Source organism: Sciurus vulgaris, assembly GCF_902686455.1.
Source record: "Sciurus vulgaris genome assembly, chromosome: 10".
Taxonomy (NCBI): domain Eukaryota; kingdom Metazoa; phylum Chordata; class Mammalia; order Rodentia; family Sciuridae; genus Sciurus; species Sciurus vulgaris.
In genome coordinates this window covers 84,262,587-84,286,407 of record NC_136470.1, presented here as the reverse complement: position 1 = coordinate 84,286,407, position 23,821 = coordinate 84,262,587, and the positions used below count along the sequence as shown (strand labels likewise).

Below are 23,821 nucleotides of genomic sequence, written 5' to 3'. Positions count from 1 at the left end.
CCTTATTTCCAGCTGTGGTCACTGTCCTGAGCACCAGACCTCCATTTCCATGTTGAATTCTCGACAATGAACTTCCCATGTATGAAAATAACTTCACTCTTTTCTTCTCACCTTCTAAATTTCCTCAAAATAATTAAACTAGATGGTAGGTAAGCCACTTATCTCAGCAGTAGTCTAAAAGCCAAGTGAAGGATTACTTTTCTTTCTCACACTTTTTTGTTTGGTTGTTTTAATCTGATAGAAATGACTAACCTAATGGAAAACTCCTTCTTCTTTTAGGAGACCTGGAAAGGGCCTTAGGATCTACTGGGGGAGTCCAGAGGAGCAGTCCCTGTTGTCCCGCTGGAACCCGTGGTCCACTGAGGTTCCTTATGCTACTTTCACTGAACACCCTATGAAATATACCAGTGAGAAGTTCCTGGAAATTTGCAAGGTAGGTGAAAGCTTGGCCATCACTCTTAGATTAGCTGTGTTGGTAAAGCAATGTGCTTCTATAATGTGTACTGTTAAAGAAGAAAAAAGGTAAGATACAATCTGGGGTGTACAGAAACAAAACCTTTAAAAGATTTCTAGAACATTTTTAGTGAAGAGTGCAGCTGTTTTTTATGTAAATATATATTATATTTATATTAACCATACTTACTACTTCCCCCTTGCTAATTTTTTTTAGTGTAGCATCATTTTAAAAATGCAGAATGATTGCATTTATTGTCAACAGGGTTCACATAGGTTTCTCTATATAATCAAATCTTAATCATTTTATTCTGGGAAGAAGTTTGGACTAGTGTAAAGTGTGGTTAGTCAGAGGTGATTCTATGGTCATGTTTGATTAAGTCACTCCTTTCTTAGGAATTTGGTAGCCTCATCTCTAAAATGGACATGATAAATGCTGCCCTATCACCCAATGTCACTAGACCATTCTAAGTTTGGATGGGATAATGAGTGTATCGATGTCGCATAAAGTATAAATCAATTATGATTTTTAAAAAATTCATCAGTAGCAGGGACACTCCCTTATACTTCTCTCATCTCCTCCAGGTATTTTAAGTACTGAGATATTAAGTAATCAGAAAGAACAGATGGAGCTGAAAATTCATTGAAAGACCAAATTCTTATTTTCAACAAAATCAAACATATACATGTGTTTGCTTGTAGGCCTAGAAATTCTTTTCTGTCCTTTTCATATTTATTTCCAGCTATGGTCACTGTCCTGAGCACCAGACTTCCATTTCCATTTTGAATTCTTGACAATGAACTTATCATGTATGAAAATACATGATATATACTTCAGAATATTAAATTTATTTGATATAAATTCAAAAGTTAGCAAAGTGCATTTAAAGTTCTTCTGTGGTTGGATGCCACATATTATTTATTTTTTGCATTATTTTAAATACATCTAATCATGCAAGTTTGTATGTACACACAATATGTAAATAAATAATTTTGAATTGGTGAGTCCCCTATTATAAAAAGAGTTTGAGGAACCATATATGTGATAAATATAAAAATAAATAAATAAATAAATAAATAAAACATATGTGATTTGAGGCTAGATGAGGCCTTAATTCCCCCTAATTATGTAGATAATGTTGGCTTGTATCCATTCTACTCACAGGAAAAGTCAACAGTTCTCTCAAGATTTATGCGGAAGTCCTGAGAGGCTGTGGTATCGTGGTTTACCTCTGGCTCCACAATATTGCAGGCACTAAATTATTTCAGTGTATGGATCATGTTGCTACAGTTCATATGATATGCTTATTTCACAATCCCTCAACCAAAGCATCAACATCAGCTACTAGCCTGACTCTTTACCTCCTAAAGTCAACAAAACAAAATGAAAACCAAGAACAACAACAAAACACATAAAAGTATTTATGCCAACAGCATCAGGGACCTGAAGTGGGAGTCCATATCCTACTAATGCCCCTAACTTCAAATGCAAAATAAAACCTCCCTGTTTTTAAAAGTCATTGATAATAATACTCTGATGCACTGTTCCATCATTCTCTCATCTTTTGTTCCTCCCCAAGCTCTTGTTCTTCTATTATCATTGCAATTATCATTATTGACAATGCATAGAAGTTTATATTTCTTCTTTTCAACATCTGTCAAACCAAGTCAAAGAGCTTAAAAATGTATTTTCTCAAAGGCAGTTCCTTCCTTCCAAGGAAATTGGGCTCTAATCATTAAAATGATGTGTATCTATGGATTCATATTTATATGTTTTTATAAGTCAAAATAAGTACTAACTGCTTTAGTTATTACAATCCCCACTTCTTGGGCCATGTCTTCTTTTATTCTTCATACCTGGTGTCTTAAGAACTCAGTGCCTGAGTGTCCTTTGCTGGAAGAAGTTGGGAGTAAAAGATTGAAGAATAAATTCTATACCTGTAGAGACAGTCCACTGTTTCATTATAATACCTGATAGTGCTTTGTTTTCTTCTACTACAAATAATTACAATCAAGTATTTTTAAAAAGAAAATGAAAAGTAAGAGATTGAAAGATGTATGGACTGATTATTCCCAATAGCCATTGATATAGTTAGTATTCTGGAGCATTGTGTTTTGCCCTAGCCCTCCCTCTAGCAAAGACTAGAAGAGAAACCATATTCATACATCTTTTTTTGAATGGAAGTAAGGACAACAGGTGTGTGCGCACACTCACATGTATGTGTTTGCACGAGTGTGTGTAATTACAGTTGCACATGCATCCACACATCAACATGATGACTGGGTGATTAATGGTTGGTTGGTTCTTTGTCAATTAAACTACTTTATGGATCTGTTAAATGTGTTTCTTTAAAGGCTGTTTCTTCTTAAATTGTTAATCCAAAGTCTCTCTCTTTTTTTTTTCTTTCTTGGCATTAGTCTGGTACTTTCATTTGCCAAGCCATTTTTTGTTGAAGGGCCACCCCAAGTCCCAGCTCTCTAGGAAGACAAATAATCTCCATCTGGGATGTGAGATGATGAGTACTTTGATCCTGTTCTTTGAGTCTTAGTTTCTCTTTTGTTGTTGGTGTTTATGTCACAGTATTCTTTTTGTTTAGGATATTTTCCAAGGTTGGCTTTGATTAATACTCAGTTATATTATTGCAAAAGAACAAATAAGAAGAAAGATAATTTGGGGGATCTACAATCCCTTTTATGTGAATATTTTCACATTAGATCTTAAAAGGGTGTTATAAACTGGTTTTTCTATTTCTCTTACGAATGAAGTAGGAAAATAAGAGAGGAATATGGGGGAAATGCACCACTAAATCAAATTCCTGCAGCAATTTAATTCAATTTAGCAAACTTCCTATAGTGCAGAGGAAGAAATAATGTGGCCTTGAATAATACACAGTCAAAAAATTTAAATTATTTGTAATCTAATGAAATAACATTACTAAAATATATTTAAAATGTTCTAACTTACTGCTAATCATAGTCTTTCTTCTGCAGTACCTAGAATTTCTGTATTCAACAAACATTTTCCAACCAACACCTATAAAATGCAGGCATTATGAATGTTGCTAAGGATATGAACATAAATGAGATAAGAGTCTTGCATTTGTGCAAGACACTGTTTCACAGAGGCAGAATATGTAGTATTCATAAATAAGGAGATATTCACTTTATATGAAGTGTAATTTTATATATTTTCCATTATGATTATAATGACTTAGTAGATATAAGATTCTAAACCAACTTAAGGATAGTAGGAGGGACAGAAGAGGAGGAAAGTTTGAAATATTTAGATAGAATTAATGAAAACAAGTAACTGACAAGATATAGAAGATGATGGGGAGGAAGTCAATGATAACATAATTTCTGGCCTGAGTAAATGGTAACTCCATTAATTTGAATTGGGAGAACAGGAATAAGAATTGGTTTGGGGGTTTAGTTTAGGTTAGGACATGTTAAGTTTGACACATCCAAGGACTGGGAGCTGGAGTTGATTATGAGGCAGTTAGAAATTGAGGTCTGAAACTCAGTAGAGAAAACTGAGCTGTTGATAGTAGTTTCACAGCCCATAACATTGGGTGGAAGCTAATTGGTACTAAAAGAAGGTACTGAGGAATGAGCACTAATGGACACAACTGCAAAGTTCAAATTTCTTCTGTCTCTAAATCCTTAACATTGATCTGCAGAATTGCTACCAAGTTTATACAATACTATGTCAAAATACATCATTCCTTTACTCACCTCATTAACTGTACCACTATGACATCTAGCTAACCTGGTGGTCAAATGACACCTTTCCAGACAGTCTTGCTCATCTCCCCAACTAACCAAACTTTCTAATCTGTGCATAAACACTTGGTGTTACTCTCATAAAACAATTGTGAAAATGTGAAATACTAGTTTTGAGGGGGCATTGATTTTACTAGAATAAGACATAAAATAATATAATAATAATAATGTAACTATATTTTTGTTCATTATAGTATGAATGATACTTCTATGTATCATTAAATTAGCAAAAATCCCATACACAGAATTGGTACAGAAATCTTCATTAGAAAAAAAGATGCTTACGACTGTATGGGGCTATTGCTCAATGGTAATGCAATACCTGAGGGAATTTTGTGTGTGTGTGTGTGTGTGTGTGTGTGATTCACTTTGTGTGCATGTGTGTGTGGTGTGGTGGGAAAAGAGAGACTGTGTATATGTTCATATTTATTGATACAATTATATAATATTATACATCCCAATCTGGTTCAGTTATCCTCAGTTGCTTCATTCACATTGTATCTGCAACTTGTATCCTTATCTTCACCTTTTTTAAACCATTTCTTGGTCAGGTTCCTATAACATCACTTTTTTGGGTTTGGAGTGCACTTCTGAAAATTGGAATAGGGCCCAAAGCCAGTGAATAATAGGGAATAGCTCAGGGATGCTTTATAGCAAATGAAAGTGATCTGCACACTTTCTATTCTTTCCTAGCGTTTTTACCCCTCTTGTCAAGGACATCATAAAAGTAAGCCAATGTTTTAGCAATCAAATTTATTTCTATATTGTTAGCCCCTTGGTTTCTCATCACATCAATTCAACAAATATTCATTGAGTACCTCTCTGGCATTGTGTACCATGTAATAAGCAATGTGCTAGTTACCTGGGATCTTAGGAACTATAAAGTAGATTTTACCCTCCAGACACTTGTGGTATAAAGGGAGGAGGCAGAAAGGTAATTAACAAATTATTATTTAATGTGCTAAGACTGTTAATAGAGGGATTCTCAAGGTATTATGGGAGCCTTAAAGAAGGAACAGTAAGTCCAATAGTTAACAGGTGTGATGATATTTGATGTGAAACTCAAGGTATGAGTGCTTTAAGTGTCAAGGTGAGAAAAGACCTTTTAAGTAAAGGAAACATGGGTAAAAGCTTAAAATTACAAAGCCATATGAAATGTTCTTGGCTAACAACTAATTCAACTCAGCTGGAGTTTAAAGTACATGTGTTCTCTATATGTGTGTGTGTGTGCATGTGTGTGTGTACGTGTGTGTGTGCGTGCGCATGTGTGTTTATGTTCAGAGAAGAGGGTTGGAGGAGTGGAATAAAACAAGAATGGAATTTTAGGATGCGTGGAAACCTCTTATGTAGAGAAGAAACTTCTGCCTCATTCTCTTCTTTTTCTCTATACACCTGAACTTACCCACAGTTGTGGTGTCTCCAGAAAGACAGCTGTAAATGTGCAGGAATGATACCTATATTTTCACCAGCAATGCAACTTCCCAAGTGCTTTCAAGTATTCATTGTTGGATAGGCTTGTTCCTTATGCCAGTGCACTTCCTTCTCTACCTAGGGAGGCTAAAACCTGTAGCCTGAAGGTTTGGAAAACCTGCTCAGTTGAGGAATGTGGGCCTGCAGGCATGAAACCTGGTTTCTTTGCCCAGTGTAAACAGGAAGCAAGTAATGGTTGTAATAAGGAAAACTGAGACTCTAGGCAGTGAACTGTTGGCAGACAGCATGTGAAGCCACCAGGGGCCCAGGCACTCAGCTGGTAAATAATTGCTGTAAAGTCAAGAATATTTCACTCCCTTCCCCCATGAGTGCTGCTTTACTTTAACCTAACCAACTCAGAGCCCCTGTGTAACTGGAGTTGTTAAAACTTGACCCTCGGTTTTGAGACTGAAATAAAGGAGGGAGCCAGAGGTGGGTGTATAAAAGCTTTTAGAGGAAAGTATGTGGCTGGTGGCATTCATATCAGATGACACAGCGTTCCTGTCACACAGATTGAATTCAGGTGCTTGAAATGCTCAAGAGGCAGCTTGGGGACTTGGCCTTTTGTCTGCCTCTCCTTCAAAGTACTTCTTGTCTCTCCATAAGCATGTCTCTCTGCTTGGAGAGGTCTCCCAGAAATGACTGGAAATGAAGTGCATCTGACTCTAATGAAATGCCAAGTTCATTGAGTTTGAAATACTGTCAACTTTTTCTTTCCAGTGCTTAGATTCTGAAGCCACAGACGATTCTCATGAAATGAAGCTTATGATGAGGGCTGAGGAAGCAGTCAATAATCCAATTTGACAAACACTGATTTATGAGAAGACACCCTAATGATCCAAAGGGTATTGACAATGAAAATGTTGAGATTAATTGCATGTTGGATTTAAGGAGGTCATAGTTTGATGACTACGACATCAATAATGATAAAAACAGTTAATATTTATTGAGTATTGAAACACCCTTTCTTTATGACCTTTGTAATCTGATTCCAAACTCCAGTCTCATCTATTTCACTTTCCTGATCCTTCCTGCAATAAGTAAGGATGTGGGGCATACCACCATATATATAGGCCTCCAGAGCTCATATTTGAACCCCTTATTTCACTTTAGCTCGATAATTTATGAATTTGATACTATGATTATCTTTATTTTATGGAAAGAGAATTATAGAATTCAGGGCAGTTGGATTACTTGCTCGAGGTCACATAGTTAGCCAGTGCCATAGTGCAAGTAATACCTAGTCTGTCTGATCCTAATACTCCTATTACATCGTGCTATAAGTCTTTTAGTTCAATGATTATTAAGAGGAAATAATTTTTGCCCCTGGAGAATATTTGGCAATGTCTGGAGATATTTTGGGTTGTCACACCTGGAGTGGAAGTGCTACTAGTGTCTGATGGGTAGACACTGGGGATTCTGCTTAACATCCTAAAATACAGAGGATATTCTCTGACATAGCAAAAAATAACCTGCCTCTAAGTTCCATCGAGAGAAATCTTGGTTTAGTTGTATAGACAGACACACTTGTGACTGTGTTTAGAACACTAGATGGTATATTTACATAGAGATAAAAGTGAAATGCAATAGAAGAAAAATTTGCTTGATTTTATGTATTTATTTTTATTTTCTTCTTGTTCTTCCTCCTCCTCCTCCTCCATTTCCTCCTTCCTCTTCTTTTTCTTCAAAGCTTGATTTTAAAAGATGGATAGAAAAGTGGGTCCTAATAGACTTTTTTGTGGGTTGAATCATGGACTACCCAAGCTGGAGGCTCTTAGGTAATCTTAGTACAGTGATTTTCATTTAAAAAAATACCTTACATATATAATTACTCAGAACTCAAATATATAAAACAGATAAAAAATAGATCAGCTCTTACAGATGTGATTGAAGATATGGAAACTGCCTGTTTTTTGTCCTTTCTTCCACATCCTGTTCCCAAGCCCTCAGATACCTGCTGTCCCAACATTATTAACAATAGTAACTTTCTTTTCAAAAGAATATGGGTTTAGATGATAAATTATATGTGATCATTCAACTATAAAGAAATGCAGTAACTGGGCACAGTAAGGCCTGCCTGTAATCCCAGCTATTCAGGAGGCTGTGTTCAAAGTCAACCTGGGCAAAACCAGATCCCCATCTTTCAAAAAAGAAGGAAGAAGGAAAGAAAGGAGGGAAGAAAGAAAATAGACTGAGTAACCTGGTTTGAAAATATTTAATTTAATACTTTCTCTGTACTTTTTGCAAGTGAGAAGCATGAATCATTTTCTAAATATTAGAATTTTAATACTAAATTTCCTGTATGTTAGAATTTGATACCCCTCCTAATAGCAGCATTATGTAGGAGAAAGGAATTTAGGAGCTAAGTTAAGAGAGCTGGATTCATGATCTTGCTGAGATGCTCATTAGTTATTTAGTTTTGAACAACTCTCTGAAACACTTGGACACTCAGTTTAACTATTAGATCCCCTCTGCACTGCCCATATGTCAACCACCTTGTTCAAGAAGAGTTTTCTGAACTTGTTGATTTCTACCCTGTGTTCTACATCTTCTCTTCTTTAGGTTATTTACTTTATAAGTGTCATTCTTGACTTTTGGTTCTATGATGATTATTATTATGGACATATGAAGTATAGATATGAGCTTTTTATCTATATTTTTTCCTCATGGTTCAGGCTTATGTATCCAGTTGCCTATTGAAAGCCCATAAGCAGCTTCCTGGTTAGACAACTCAAACATATTTAGTGCGAATGCTGAATCCCAGTATCTCACCATTTCCAGCCACTAGTCCTCCTAGGCTTCCCCAGCTCATAATGATATCATTATCCACCCACTTGCTCAGGTCAACACTCTGGGTATCATTTTTGAATCCTCTCTTCTCCTCAGTCCTGTCAAGTGCACCAGCAAGGTCTGTGGTTGTAACCTCCAAACAGCAGCAACAACAACAACAACAACAAAATCCCTACTTGAACTGAAGCTGTCCTGCTGCAAACCACCATCAATTTTTGCCTGGTTGAGCTTTCCACACTCACCCATCTTGCTGCTTTCATTCTTGACCCCAGAGAAGCCAGGATTATTTTTAAAAATATAAATCGTACAGCATTGAAATCCTCCTTAAAGTCAGTTTAATCCAAGCCCTTGATAAGACCCCAAAGACTCCCAATGCTAGTGCTCCAGTCTCTTTTGATCCATCACAAAGTCCTCCTCTGTGTTCCTTGAATAAACTCATTTCTACTTCAGTGTTTGCAAGTGCTGTTTTCTCTGCTGGAACAGCTTCTTCACCTGACTGTCTCTTTTCCATCATTTGGGACTCAACTCAAATTTTACCTTCTCAGAAAGACTTGTCTTGTATATGATATGTGAAGGAATCCTCATGCCCCTTACCACTTTGTTTTTTCTCCTAGAGTCTATCACCATCAAAATCACTTGTATTTGCTTGTTTTTACCTTTTGTCTCCTATCCCTGGAATTTAAGTTCCATAAGAGCAAATGCTTGCCTGTCTTTTCACAGTGCTCACCTACCCAGGGTATAGTGTAGGTGTTTAGTGAATATTTCTTGAGAGACTATAAGTGCCCTTTTATCTGTTAATGACATGGAGAGTTATAGTACTAACACTAATGGAAATAATTTGTATACACACAAAAATTAAAGCACCTAGAATCAAAGTGGCATTTGGTAAACATAGATGATAAGCAAACTGAAAAATCACATATTATTTCTGAAATAAGCAAACAAAATTTGGCCACAGAAAAGTTGATCTTAACAGAGGTAAACAGTAGTATAAACTTAATAATGTTAAATTTAATTTAATAAAATTAAACTAACAACTAAAATCACAAGAAAGTCATAATATTAAAAGTAATACTCTTAGAAGATAACATACAATGGCTAAATTTAAAATAACTAAAAAATAAAATTTTTATTGTCAAAGTTGCAGAGAATAGAATACACCCAGTGGAAAATATTCAGAAAAAATAAAAATGGAAAACATAAAATATTATATGACTGTTTTGGATAGATTCATTCTTCAATGAATTAAATTGTATCAATGTATAGAAAACACATTTTAATGAAAGTTTACTAATGTTTGTATAATTTTGATATAGATTTATATAAAAAATGTAGAGATAAGAGAAACAAAGTAGCAATGTCTCATAAACTTTTTCTTTTTTTAGAAAACTTTGACAATCTTAGAAGTTAACAATTAGTATTTTCTTTTAATCAGGTTTTATAAAACTTATTTTAAAATAACTTTAATTTACAAAAAGAGCAGAGCTCCCATGTACCCCATTATACAGGCTCTGTTAATGTTAACAACTTATACGACCTTTATGTAGTTGCAATATCTGGAAATGGAATATTAACATAATACTATTAAATAAACTGAAAACTTTGTTTAACTTTTACCATTTTCCTTCTAATGTCCTCTGATTGTTCCAGGATCCAATCCTGGACCTCCCACTATATTTAGTTGTATATCTCTTTATTCTTCTCCAGTCTATTATGGTTTCTCATTCTTGTTCTTTTCTTCTATGATCTTCCCACTTTTGATAATGCTGGAATCTTATTTCACAGAATGCATCTGAATTTTAGTTTGCCTGATGCTTTCTGATGATTATATGGAAGTCTGTTTTTTTCCCCCACAGATACTGTATTAATGATACATTCTTTCATGGCATGATACTGTGGGTTCAGGATGACTCTTCATCTCATTACTAGCAATCGCTGCCAAGGTCTTAAGAGATGCTGGTTCTGGAGACTAGTAAGAGGAACTATTTGTGTGTCTGCACTATGAACTGAGACTCATGGAGAACAGGCAAAACCATGTTTGTCTGTTACATTCTTTATTTTTTGTATTTGTGGTACTGGGGATTGAACCCAGGATTGCTTAATCACTAGCTACATCCCTAGCCCTTTTTTATATTTTATTTAGAGAAAGAGTCTCACTAAATTGCTTAGGGCCTAGCTAAGTTGCTGAGACTGGCTTTGAACTCACAATCTTACTGCCTCAGCCTCCAGGATTATAGTCACTGGTGTTACAGGCGTGCACCACCATACCTGGCGCTGTTACATTCTTTAGCCTCAGTAAAATGAGTCTATTTTTAAGTTGTTTAATATTATCCAGTTTGGTGAATATTTAATGAAAAATAGATAGGGACAAATACTTTGGATTGTTTTGAAATCCCACAGATATTGAAATACTCCAATTAACTCTACTTAGTTTTATCGTCAAAATCACTAATTTTCTTTTTTTACCTCTGATATTATCTTAATAGCCTAAGATTTCAATGCCTCTTTTCAGAAGGTTCAGAAAGGAGAAGTGAATCTAAAATGCTACACTACTCACCTATTTTAGATCTTCCTTCCTTCTTTCCTTCCATCCTTATGGGTTAGGCCAAATAATAATGATAGATACATTTTATTTATTTTATTTTTATGGTACCAGGTATTGAACTTAGGGGCACTCAACCACTGAGCCACATCCCCAGTCCAATTTTGTATTTTATTTAGAGACAGGGTCTCACTGAGTTGCTTAGCACCTCACTTTTTGCTGGGGCTGACTTTGAACTCTCGATCCTACTGCCTCAGCCTCCTAATCTTCTGGGATTACAGGCATGCACCACCACATCCAGTTACATTTTCAGTTTTAGATTTTTTTCTTACTCTTTGGTAAAAAATAGAAACCCAGGATTTAATGAATATGGACAATTGAATTATATGAAAGCTTGACCACAGGTTTCTCCTACTGGGATTCCTCACAAGGACACACTTCTGGGTTGACCTCTTAAACACTGGCCTCCTCATAGAAAAATGGGGAAAAACCACTAATCTCCTTGTAGAGGATGAATAATAATTTGGATTTAACTTCAAATGAACTCAAAGAGTTTTAGTTTAGTTTAGGAAGTTAGTTGCCTGAAAAATAGGATTGGATCTTTGAGTAGGCCTGAATTCTTAATGTTCTTTATACCATGATGCAGAAAGTAGAGCTACTGTGGGTAGCTCATTCACTCTCCTTATGTCTAACATGGAAATGATGCTACATTTTTCACCTGATAGGTTTTTATTGGAATGAAATAATGAGGGCTTACTGGGAACACACAGCTATGAGCCTTTCTCATCTCCATCTCTATTTGGAATGCTCCCTGAATTACCCTCTTCTTTTGATGGCAGATGAAGACATTCCATACCACCTGGCTTGACCAAAAGAAGCAAAATTTTTTGGCTCATTTAACTTAAAAGTCCAGGAGTTGGCTTATCTACTAATTCAAACGACTCTCTCCAGGATTTCTCTCTCTGTCCAAGTCTTAGTTCTTTTGTCCTTGGATTTGTGTTCAGTCAGGTTTACTACATGTGACAAAATGACTTTCTGGCTCATATCCTATAATTTTGGCAAGCACATCGATTGTGTGTCCATGTCTGAACCAGAGGAAAAGATTCCCGTAATTGGTGTGGCTTGAGCCATATGCTATTACCAGTTCCACTTAAACTCTGCTTATGAACCAAGTGGAAGAGAGTGGCTGACCAATGGAGCGTTGAGGTACTCCTATTGGAAGAAGAACTCCAAAAGATGGAAAGACTACAGAGATGGAAAAAAACAACTGCAGTCCACCAGGCCCTCCCTAACCTGTTGAACCTCCTTTCTACCTACTGAAATCCTATCAATCCTCTAAGGATTGTCTTAAGAGTCTCCCTTTGAAGTCATTGCCGATCCTCTAGACAGGCATCATGTCTTCCCCTTTTGTGTTCTTTAGCACTTTGTGCCTTTTTTCGCTGCCTATTTTAGTAAACTTTGTGTTATTGGTTCAAGTTTATTTTTTAAATTCTCTATTATAGTCAATTTTTTTGAGGGCAGATACTGTATCTTACTTCTCTTTAAATCTTAAGCAGGGCCAACAAATGCCTGATTCATAATTGACTATCAGCAAATATTTATTAAACTGACTTCTTAGTGTTGTACAAGTTATGAATAATGGAAAATAAACAAGACAAGATAATTTTATTATGTACATAATTTGTTAACTGATTAATTTATGAAAAGACAAACAGAAGCGATGTTAGCTATTCTAAGAAGCCATTTGTGTTCAAGAAGTAAGAACTGTTGCCCCAGGAGAGTGATCAACCTTTGTGAGGACTTCCTGGGGAGGAGTACGGTAGGTCCTACTCTGCATTCACTAACTCTTTGCCTTCTTCTTTTGTTCTTCAGTTGTCTGGGTTCACATCGAAGCTTGTTTCAGCTATCCAGAATGCCCATAAGAATTCTACTGGATCTGGAAGAGAAAAAGGACTGATGGTGTTAACCCGACCCATTTTGATTGAGACCTACACAGGGCTGATGTCATTTATTGGGAATCGCAACAAACTTGGCTATTCTCTTGCCCGTGGGAGTGTTGGTTTTTGAGACTCTTTTGGTACATATGTACATCATCCATAGATATGCCATTATTGAAGATTTTGCTTCAGTCCACTGTATTTTTGGACTGAAACACTTAGTACTTTTAGATAGTACTATATGACTTTGAATATTTAATGTTTCAGGAAAACTGAAAGCTTGATTGACCTGATAGATACACACTTAAGGTCTCACAAAAATGATCAAATTTTATTAAAACTGGAAAATAAATTTTGCTTAAACCATCAAGTAATGTTATCAGATGAGTGCCTGAACATAAACTCTGAGCAGACCCTCTGGTTTATTTTTTCTCCTGCTCAGTATATGTGGGAATTTATCAGGTTCTGGTCTTCAACCTTCTGATCCCTTTGTATTCCCCATTAGTTCTCACTGGCTCTATTATTGTAGCTATCACTTTTATGAAGATGACTTCCAAATCCTTATCCATATCCCCAGTATTTACTCCACGATTTAGTTTCACATTTCTGTCCACCAATCATGTACATATCAGTGTTCCAATGGCCCCTCAAATTCAGCGTGTTCATGGTCCCATTCATCAATCACAGAAATCCATCAGTTTTCATTTATATACATTTCCACCAAATGCATACCATATCGTATCACATCTGTATGTGTTTTGGCATTTGCCCCAATGTCTAGACATTGAGTTTAAAACTCATTCTCCTTTCAAAACTGTTCAGATATTTCTTCTCCTTTCATTCTCATAGTGATGGCACTAGATCAAGATTTTAATTATGCTCACTTGGTTATTATAATATCCTTTAATTGGGATCCCTATTCCAAGGTTGTTTCAATCCCTCATACACTTGGCTGCCAGATTCTGAAAGCACAGTTTGATTGTATCACTCCCTGATCAGGGGTTTTCAATGACTCATCTCCTTATGCATATTTTTTGTTGAAATGTTTTCATTCAGTAGCAGACCTTTTTCTTCAAATAAAATCTCTTACAGACGCCCCCAACTCCTCCTCTCCAAAAAAGCAGGACCTCCGTAGTTGAAGTAAAGATGAGAATGTCACCAGTCTCCCACTTTTTAAGTCTCAGGGTGCTGCATTTGAAATGTCCGTGGATCTCAGAGGGTTTTGAGGACCACATTTTCAAAAACACTGTCCTAACTCACTTAGTTCCCATTACTCTTCTTTTTCATTTCTTTTTTTGTGTTCCCATAAGTTAGATATAATTTTGAACAATTCAGGAGAGAATTTTTTTATTTAAATCTTACTTTATTTAAATGTATTTAGAAAACAAACTATTTGAATATTGATTACCATAAACATTATTACAATAAACTCTTTGCCTTTCCCAAAACCCAAAGTTGCGATACCTTAGATGACATTCAAATTGCAAATTCCAGTTACGTTTTTTGTTTGTTTGTTTTTGACTTGTGTCATGTTTATTTCTAAAATTTTTTCTTTAAATCTTTCTCAATTTCAAAGATTTAGTCTCTGATACGTTTACAAAAATCAGTTTGATGTAAGCATTCTAAACCTAAATATTGAATATCACTTAATTTTATTTTGTCTTTTTTTACTTCCATTAATATTTCTCTCCTTCCCTCTTGTCGCCCTTCACATCACTCACTCCCCCACCTCATACTGGCAAATATCAGTATAGTCCCCAAGGCAAGGAACTTCTATTCAGACTGTGAAAGGAAATGTTGAAATCCTTAGCTGTCCTGTCAACAGTAGTGGGATGAAAAGTCGTTAGATTATTCTGGCAATGGTTCTGAAGCAGGCATTATTGGCAAATTATCATACTATTACTCCCTAAAAAATCCCCGTATGGTTCAAGATAGTGGCGTTTGCTGGCAGAAGCCTCTTAAATGTCCAGCACATTCTTCTGCGTTGCCATTTAAGGATTGCTCTGACAATTAAGTTCTCTCTGCACATTTGTCCCTCTTGTAACTGAAGCCATCCTGCTCCCAGATGTCCTCCTAAAGGACACAGTGCAGCATCATCAATAGGAGCTGCTAGAAAGGATGAAAGGAGGGAGATATTTCTTATTCTTGAGACCCAGACTATAACAATAGGATAAGCATTTAGTGGAACCAAAGCTGTTTCCTGTGAAGAAGTGAACTCAGAGTTGACATGAGAACTGTCTTTACCCGTCATGGGGACTGTCAGATAAGATATTCCATTAACTGATAAATGGGACCTAGAAGGCAGGATTATGACCAGAGTGTGAGGGGATTCAGGAATTTGGATAGCAGTTCAAGATAAGAAAGAACTTCTTTACAGTTATAAATGTCCACTGATGCAAAGGGTTGTTTTGTGAAATACTGAGCCCCCTCTTCACTGAACATGTTCCAGAAAAGATAAAGTGGATATTGTAGAAGGCATTGCTGTATTGTAATATCTGGAGAAAAGAAATAATCATTTAAGGCTAGTGATCTTATAAGTCTTTATTAATTATTGCTAATGATCAGCTATTTAGACTTCTTCCCCGTCTTGGGGAAAAGCTGAATCAATCACATGAAACCATGAAAAATTAACTTTTCTAATGTTTAATTTTGTCTTCTCCAAATTGGAGACGATGATTCTACCTCTGCCTGTTTCCTGAAGATCTTCTTTGGTCTCAATAAAAGGAGGTTAAATTATTTTATTAAATGTAAAGCACTGAATACCTTTCTATGGAGTGATGTGACTTCTATAGCATCTCATGGAACTCAATTCAGTTCCTCCAGGAGTTGTCTCCTGGTCACCATGGACCTACTAACTACAATTTTCTTAGCTTCTTTTTCCTTATGAACAACTGGCAGCCAGAATCCTGGGAACCTTCATATATACCTGACTTTTTTCTTCAGACAGACATCTGAAATGTCCCAAAGGAACACTATAAATTTAACAGTGAACAGGATAGACACAAAAGGCATTAAATACTATCACCACAAACAAATCAAGGTGAGTGGTCTTCATTATTTGATCTTTATCTCATTCAGTAATTCTCACTAGAAAATTTCCAATAAGTCTCCTTTCATATATGACTTGAGTATATCCATTGACAAATTCCTCACCATCTTCTGATACGTGTTGGGCTGTTTTGATGGTTAAGAAATTCTCCTTGTGTTAACTTAGAATCAGTAATGTCTATCTGCCATCTTTTCACTTAAAAAATAAAGTTATTATGGATTGGAGTAAGCTAAGCTTGAGCTTTCAAGGCATGACGTGGGGCGTTAGGTTACAGAGGCAAGGCTGATGGCTTCTCTAGAGTTTATAAGAGGGGGATGTCAAAAGTCATCATGCCTCACCTTCCAGTGGCCAATCAAGCTTCTTCCTCTACCTGACTTTTAACTGTCCTTTAAGCAGAAAAGAGTGGCTCATTTGTGAGTTGGCTGCTTTTGCATCATTTGCCTTGAGGCTCATTTTCCTTGTCCCTTTGCTGTGCATTTCTAGGGAAGCCAATTCTCAGAGCCCTGGGGCTAGGGTAACATGGAAACCACCTAATCCAATGCTTTCATTTCACAGAATATGAAAGAGATCTAGAAACTAGGAAGAAACTGCTCAAAAAGAAGATGGCAAATTCTTGGCAACAATGGTGTTAGAACAAATCTCTCAATTACTGTTTTTTGGTCTACTGCTCTTTCCAATATAATATATCCATTTGTAGGGAAAGGTTTGTCATTTGAATCAGTGTATCATATTTGCTGGGTTAATTGTGAAGTGAGAAAACAATAAGTCATAGTTGTTTAGGGGGAATTTCCAGAAATTATCTTTATTTTCTTAAAGGCTAAGGTCACTCATAGACCTCTCTGATTTCCTATCTGATCAAAATGCACAAACAAAGCTGCGGAAGCCAGCAGAGCCAACAGATATTTTGTAAGGCCGATTACCTCTGCCTGGCATTTTGTGGGGCAAGAGAGGGAGGGCATAGGTATTAAATTTAGGCTTAAAAGCTCCTCAGAAATTCTTTACACACAGGAGACCAAGTTGGAGAAAAGAAGATGACTTGTGCCAAAGGGAAGAAAGAGAGAGGCTAATGCCTGTGGTTTTCAAAGGTTAGCAACAGCAAAAAAAAAAAAAAAAAAAAAAAAAAAAAAAAAAAAAGCCCAAGTATTTGCTCAGGGATGAATGCTCCTTGGCTCTCAGCCAACAATTATACAAGGGTTTGTGCCCACATCCTGTAGCTGTGGTTTAGGGACGCTGCTCATGAGTGACTTCTTATGCTTAGTGGCAGGAAACTTTAGTCACTGATGTGTAAACTCTCCTTTGGTCTGCACCTCCCACAACGTGCTCTGAAGGCAGTCAGGGGGCCAGGCATCCTGATTTCCTTGCAGATACCATTCCCCAGAGGCTCATAAAAAACTTCATTTGGGGTTTTTGGAATGACCAAGCATGGATCAATACTATTCCACCTAATTATGGCAATCTCTTAGGATAATTCTTCAGCCATAAGGAGGAATCACGACATCTGCCAAACCCTCTCCTTAGACTTAAAACCCAAGACAAAGTAATGTGAGCTGTATTTCATCTTGGAGCTGCAGCCCATGTGAAATTTGATGGGTGGAATCCTGAGGTTGCTTTTCGACCTCCATCTTATCTGTCAGATGCCATTTTACACTTGGTTTTTAAAGGTTCATAGTAAACTCTTAGGAGATCCCTTTTCAGTGAAGTCAAATGGAATGTACAAGCCCAGTGTAATTAACTCTTGTGCTTTTAAGGTCAATAGGAGAGCTGATGATGCTATATTATGGGTGCAGAATGTGTTGGGATTAATTTCTCCAAACTACCCACTTGTCTCTGTGGCCTTCCCACCATGCTTTTCCCATGCATCTTGGAAATTGCTTTTCTTTCCTCTATTGAACATGGCCTTGAAAGTCTTCTAGTTCAGCCTGCTACCTACTGCAGGAGTGCCCGCCACAAAAAGATATACAGCAGATGGAGAGAGAGCTCCTGCACAAATATTTCCAGGGCACAGAACCCTTTGCTTTCCAAAGCTGTTAATTCCAACTAGTAAGCAGCTGTATCAAGTTGGCTTTTCTGAATATTACACTCAATCTTCCTCCTCGGAAATTCATTGATTTGGTCATAGATTTTCCTTTGAAGTTATCTCAAATAAATCAATTTCCTATTTCATGAAGTCACAATTCAAAGGAAGGCAGACAACTTGTGCTCCCCAACTGGTTGTGGTAATAGTTTTATTTTATTTTTTGTTTTGCTTTTTGACACAAATTTCCACTTTTCATGTGATGCATTTTTCTAGGACCCATATCACACTTGTCTTTTGCTTGGGGGCTATCCTATTTTATTAACATTTCAATATTTAACATTTGATAAACTTGACATGGAAGTTTAAATAGCCTGACCAGTGTAGATTAGCTTTATTTGCCACTATGTCATTGTAAAACCCAACATTTTTTTTTTTTTTTAAATGGGACTTTTTTGTTTTTAATATTGAGGGCTAAGTGGTAAGGTTACCATTATGGACAGCAGAGTCAAAGTAGTCAACATAGTGGTTTGGTTTATCTTTGGCATTGGTTAGTCGATCATGGTGCCCCTAGAACAAGAACAGATGGACAGCTTACTCAAGTTTTATTCAACCTGTACCAGTAGAAATTAACCGAAGTCTAACTTCAGGCAGAGCTTGCCACTCCAGGATATCATGCTCCTCAGTGAACTCAGGAATGTCAATTCAATGGCAACCTGCTGTCATTTTTGTCTACAGAGAAGATCCATGAAGCTGTTTAAGAATATCAATACAACCATAGAAATGAAATGATGTACCCTATTTGTGTACAATGAGTCAAAATGCAGTCTGTAAAAAATTAAAAGATAAATAATAATAAAAAAAAAAGAATATCAATATATACCCTCACAGATGTCTCTCACCCTTGGGAAAGGAAGTACCTCCATTCCCTCTTAGAAGACATGGAGGCCAGGTGAGAAGTTTTTAGTATCCTGATCTTCTAAGCCTTTGAATGCTTCAGTATCCTGATCTTCTAAGCCTTTGGATGCTTTCCTTTGGCATTTCATCTTCATTAATACCTTCATTTGATCCATGCATTAGCTAATTAACAAAGCAAATTATTAGAGCTACTCTTAGTACCTCAAACACGTTGACTCCAGAATCTTGGCCTGGCTCACTCTAATCAATATATTCTGTCCAATATTACATTTCTGATATAACACCCTTAGGATCAATTCCCATATATGTTCTACAGTTTTTTTGTTTACATAAATTGGCAAACCCTCTCAATTATTTTTGGATCTACTATACCTTATCATGAATCATGCTCTTTTGCTTATTTTTTTAGGTGTTGATTTCAGTTCTCAGTCTAAAAACAATGAGAATGGATTATTATGCATTATATTAGATACTGACTCCATCTGTCCCCATTGATCCCAGATGTGGTTTTGTTGCTTAAGCAAAGCACCTGGTATGCAGTTATTGTCTCTAGTATTTTTTTTTTTTACCTTTTCCTCTTCTTTTCTTTCCTTCCTTTCCCTTCCCTCCCCTTTCCCTCCCTCCCTCCCTCCCTCCCTCCCTCCCTTCCTTCCTTCCTTCCTTCCTTCCTTCCTTCCTTCCTTCCTTCCTTCCTTCCTTCCTTCCCTCCTTCTTTCCTTCCTTTCTTTTTTCCTTCCTTCCTTCTTTCCTTCCTTCCTTGTCTCTTTCTCTCCTCTCTCCACTCTCCTCTCTCCTCTCTCATCTTTCCTGTCTTCTCTCCTCTACTCTCTCTCTCCCCAGCCCCTTATTATTAAGATCATCAGAAGCAGTTAGCTTTCAGCTGAAAGTATCAAAAACATAATCAGGATTACACCAACCTTTCAACCCTATACTATATTCTAGTTAGCAGGGAACATGATGACCTCTGCAACATCACACTACTTCATTTTATTGGTCATACCATGTTGACTGATCCAGGTGAGCAGGAAGTAATAGCTATTAATAACAATCATGTGAGACAGAAACCTAGAAAGATATCCACTTAAAATTCTTGGGATTTTGTCTCCAAAGGTCACATTGTATATTTTTCAGGGAGATCAGTGGTCTGGGACATGTCAATATGATCTCCATAAGACAATTGTTAAATTGCTGTACTACATGATTAAGAAAGAACCACACCATGCTTAATGGAGTTCTTTTGGAGATAACATGTACCTCATTTGGGTCTGCTGCTTTATTGACCAATTTATCAAGAAGATTATAAACTTCGAGCAGAGCCCAGAATAGAGAAAGACTCCAGAGTAGGTCTAGGTTACTATATATATAGCTTACCACTTGGGCTATATACTGCAGTAGATCTAATGGTGCTTGAAGTAACTGTGGCAAATAGAGATTTTATATAGAATTCTTGATCAGGTCCTCTATGTGAATCACTTAGGATTTTAAGCGCATATAAGCTACCTTCTCAGGTAACTACTTTACTTTTGAGAAAGAGCTTTGGACTTACTACTGGGCCCTAGTATAGAGTAAGGAATTAACCATAGGGCAGTCTGGTGCCATGCAGCCTAAGCTGCCCACCATGTACTGGATGTTGTCTGACTGTCAAAGTATAAGGTTCAGCAGGTGCAGCAGCACTCTGTTATCAGTGGGAGGAAATTTACAAAGGACAAAGGTCAAGCAGGTCCTGAAAGCACAAGTAAGTTGTACTAGCAAGTGTCCCAGAGGACCACAATGCTTATTTTTGCTATGTTTTCTTCTCTCTAGCAACCCATGCTTATGACTTCATGGGGAGTTCCCAGTGACCAATGGACTGAAGAAAAAAGAAAAGAGTTGAGTCTGTTTTACAGATGATTTTGCTACATCACCCGAAAGTGCATAGTTATGGCCCCTACTCCACAGAAGACCTGAAAGACAATGGTGAAGGACATTTCTCTTGGTGCATAGAACAAACAGAATGCCATCTCCCTCTTCTGCCTCACAACCACTGTCCATTTCATCAATGAAGAAATGGAAAGCTAGAGTAGTGATATAATCTAGTTATTTTTATATGGCTTGCCAGTGTGGCAGAGACATGATTCTTCCATTTTGCCTATACCGAGTTAAGTTTCACATAGCATAAACCATGTCACTCTTTTAAACACAACATTTTAATGATTGGAATTAATTACTTACAAATTCATTAGAAAAGCTGGAGGTAAAGCTGTAGACTGGGATTTTAGAAGTAACTTCCAGAGTAACACTGCAGAATTGGCCCACCCACTCAGGTATTAGTCATGTCTTCCATAGGCAGAAAAGTGGCTAATCAGGAAGTTGCCATCCCAACAGCAGGTACCAAAGTCACACCACCTTATCTTCTGGAGCTTCTGTTGGAACTGCTGGCTCCAGAACCACCTTGTGTATGCCATATATACACCAGCAAAATGGATGTGACACATTCTACCCTCTTCCTCCCAAAGAAGGTATTGTGAAGAAAGACCTGGAAAGGGTTTCCATTTCTTCCTCTTAATAATGATTCTGAGGATTTATGGAATGTTTAGTATATACCAGGAAATGTGCTAAGATCTTTGCATTAATTTTTCAATGAAACTTCAAAGGAATATAATAATAATGTCACCTCCTCAATTTTGAGATGAAATAAGTGAAGTGCAAAGAGGTTAAGAAACTTGGCCAAGATTATATAGTCCTAGGTGGAAGAGCTTGGTTCAATTAGAGATTAAACAGGTATAAAAATCTAGCTGCAAAGAAATCTTCAAGTTGTATTATTTAGGTTTGTAAACTCTGCAGTGCCAGGGTCCTACTAGAAGAAAGTTGAAAGATATGTTGAGATTGCCATTCTATGGGATCCACGACCTGATATTTGATTTCTCCCTTGATTGACTATGAATTACTTGAGTGTATCCCAATTTCTCCCCTAGCATAGCCCTTTACTTATATTACCTATCCAGGAGATGTGCTCTTTGATACTGATGCTATAAATATTTTGGTTTTAACTCATTTCAGTAGTACATGCTTCAGTTATTGTGAAGCCACTGACTTTTTGTGGTCTGGTTTTGTAGCAGCAGACCAACTTATGCCTTTTCTCTTACTTTGGAAAGAAATAGTATTTTGAGTTCACCAAAGGCCTTTTTATTCTCCATGGACTTTATTGTGGTTACATAAAAAAGTACATAGCAACACTTAGAATGCGTCATAGCTACTGAAAGTGAGGAATGCATTTGACTAGGAAAAATCATAAGGATGACTAACTGAGTGAGGTCCACAGTGCCAGTTTGGAGTTCATCAGTTTCAGAACAGAGTTCAGTTAACGGAAGCACAGATCACACCTAGAGAAAGCAGAACATGATGACCTGATTGATACTCTGGCCAGAAGAGGTGTGTCAGGAGGATGTGATAAGCTGAGGTTCCCGGTCAGCTATGGGCTTCATGGGGAGTGAGCTGTAAGTCAGCAGTGGAGACCAGCCAACTGACACTAGTGACTTTCCAGAGGAAGGTTCAATAGCAGAGGCAGGGAAAGTGGGAAGAAAGCAATGGCTTCCATGTGAAATGCAATGTGCTCAAATTTAAGTTGAATTGAAAGGACTATAGGACATTAGGTGAAAATGACCTGTTCCATTAGTAGGAACAATTAAAGGCATATTGCTCCAGAGATAGGGACTTTGCCTAGAGATAAAGGTCAGGGAATCATTTAGAAATGAGTAGTAATTAAGACTTAAAAAGTAGATGAGATTGCTTAGAGTAAGTGTATAGAATGATGCTATCCCATAGACCTTTCTTCAATGATGGAAAATTCTCTAATTCTTAGTTCTTTGTTATCTACCACATTAGCCACCAGTCCTGAAATATGACAGATGAGACTTTGGACTAAAATTACTTTGTTTTTATTAATTTAAACTTATATGGCCACATGTGTCTAGAGGCAGTCCTACTGCACAGCATAGATAGAGCATGAAGAAAAGAATGAGAATAAAATTCTTAATAATAGCAATATTGAATATTTGAGATTATCTTGGTGCTTCCTCCCAAGGATATGAAAAAACTCTCAAGTATTTATGAGCTACATTTTTCCTCTATATTTTATCAAGTGTTTAAGAAAATCAAATAATACAGACAAGTTTGTATTAGAAACCAACATCTTCTCAACTCTTTTTCCTACTTCCAACTTAGTGCGAAGTTATTTTAAGAGCTGTTCTATCTTGTTCTGCTGGTGATCACTTCAGTGACTAAAAATATGTTCATATTTCTATGTATTGGTTTGTTGATATCAGTTACTGTTGACTTCTTCCTTAAAAGAATATGACTTTTATCTATACTGTACTTCACAACTCCTTCCCTTTCCTTTTAAAATGTCCATTATTGGGATGGGGATATAGCTTAGGTGGTGGAGTGCTTGCCTTGAATGCATAAAAGGCCCTGGCTTCAATTCCCAGTACCACACACACAAAAAAGTGTGTCTAAAACGTTTACTATTTTCACTTGTCTTTTGATTACATTTATTATTTAAGTAATATGCTTTTGCCGGTTTTTTTTTTTTTTTTTTTTTTTTTTTTTTTTTTTTTGTAAGCGTTAGTTTCTATCTCTTCTTTCCACTATGAAAACAAAGATATTGGCATGATTACCCCATTTCTTTTTTCTCCAACAACTATTATTTTGGGTATTGATTCTGAAAAGGATGGTGTTGGGTCTGAGGAAGGCACATGAGGCTTAAATTGTTGGCTGATTTGCTTTAGTTTTTCATCTTATTTTGCTAGCAAAAAAGAATGATATTGTATCTATGTAATCAGATTACAAAGTTTATCATGTTTTATTTTATTTTGATTCTCTTACAG

General features: G+C 36.6%; 1 protein-coding gene across 2 annotated transcripts in view; it reads left to right on the top strand.

Annotated features, from left to right (window-relative positions):
* The window catches only part of TPRG1 (tumor protein p63 regulated 1), a 149,704-nt gene extending 126,204 nt beyond the window's left edge, over positions 1 to 23,500 (top strand). Inside the window, exons 5-7 of one of the 2 annotated variants that reach the window (XM_079101466.1) lie at positions 280 to 433; positions 12,911 to 16,015; positions 20,760 to 23,500. In XM_079101466.1, coding sequence (XP_078957592.1) covers positions 280 to 433; positions 12,911 to 13,105 — 349 coding nt within the window. In that variant the 3' untranslated portion in view covers positions 13,106 to 16,015; positions 20,760 to 23,500. The remainder of the gene's footprint in view (positions 1 to 279; positions 434 to 12,910; positions 16,016 to 20,759) is intronic. The other variant, XM_079101467.1, reaches the window with a different exon arrangement.
* Positions 23,501 to 23,821: the final 321 nt, after the last annotated feature.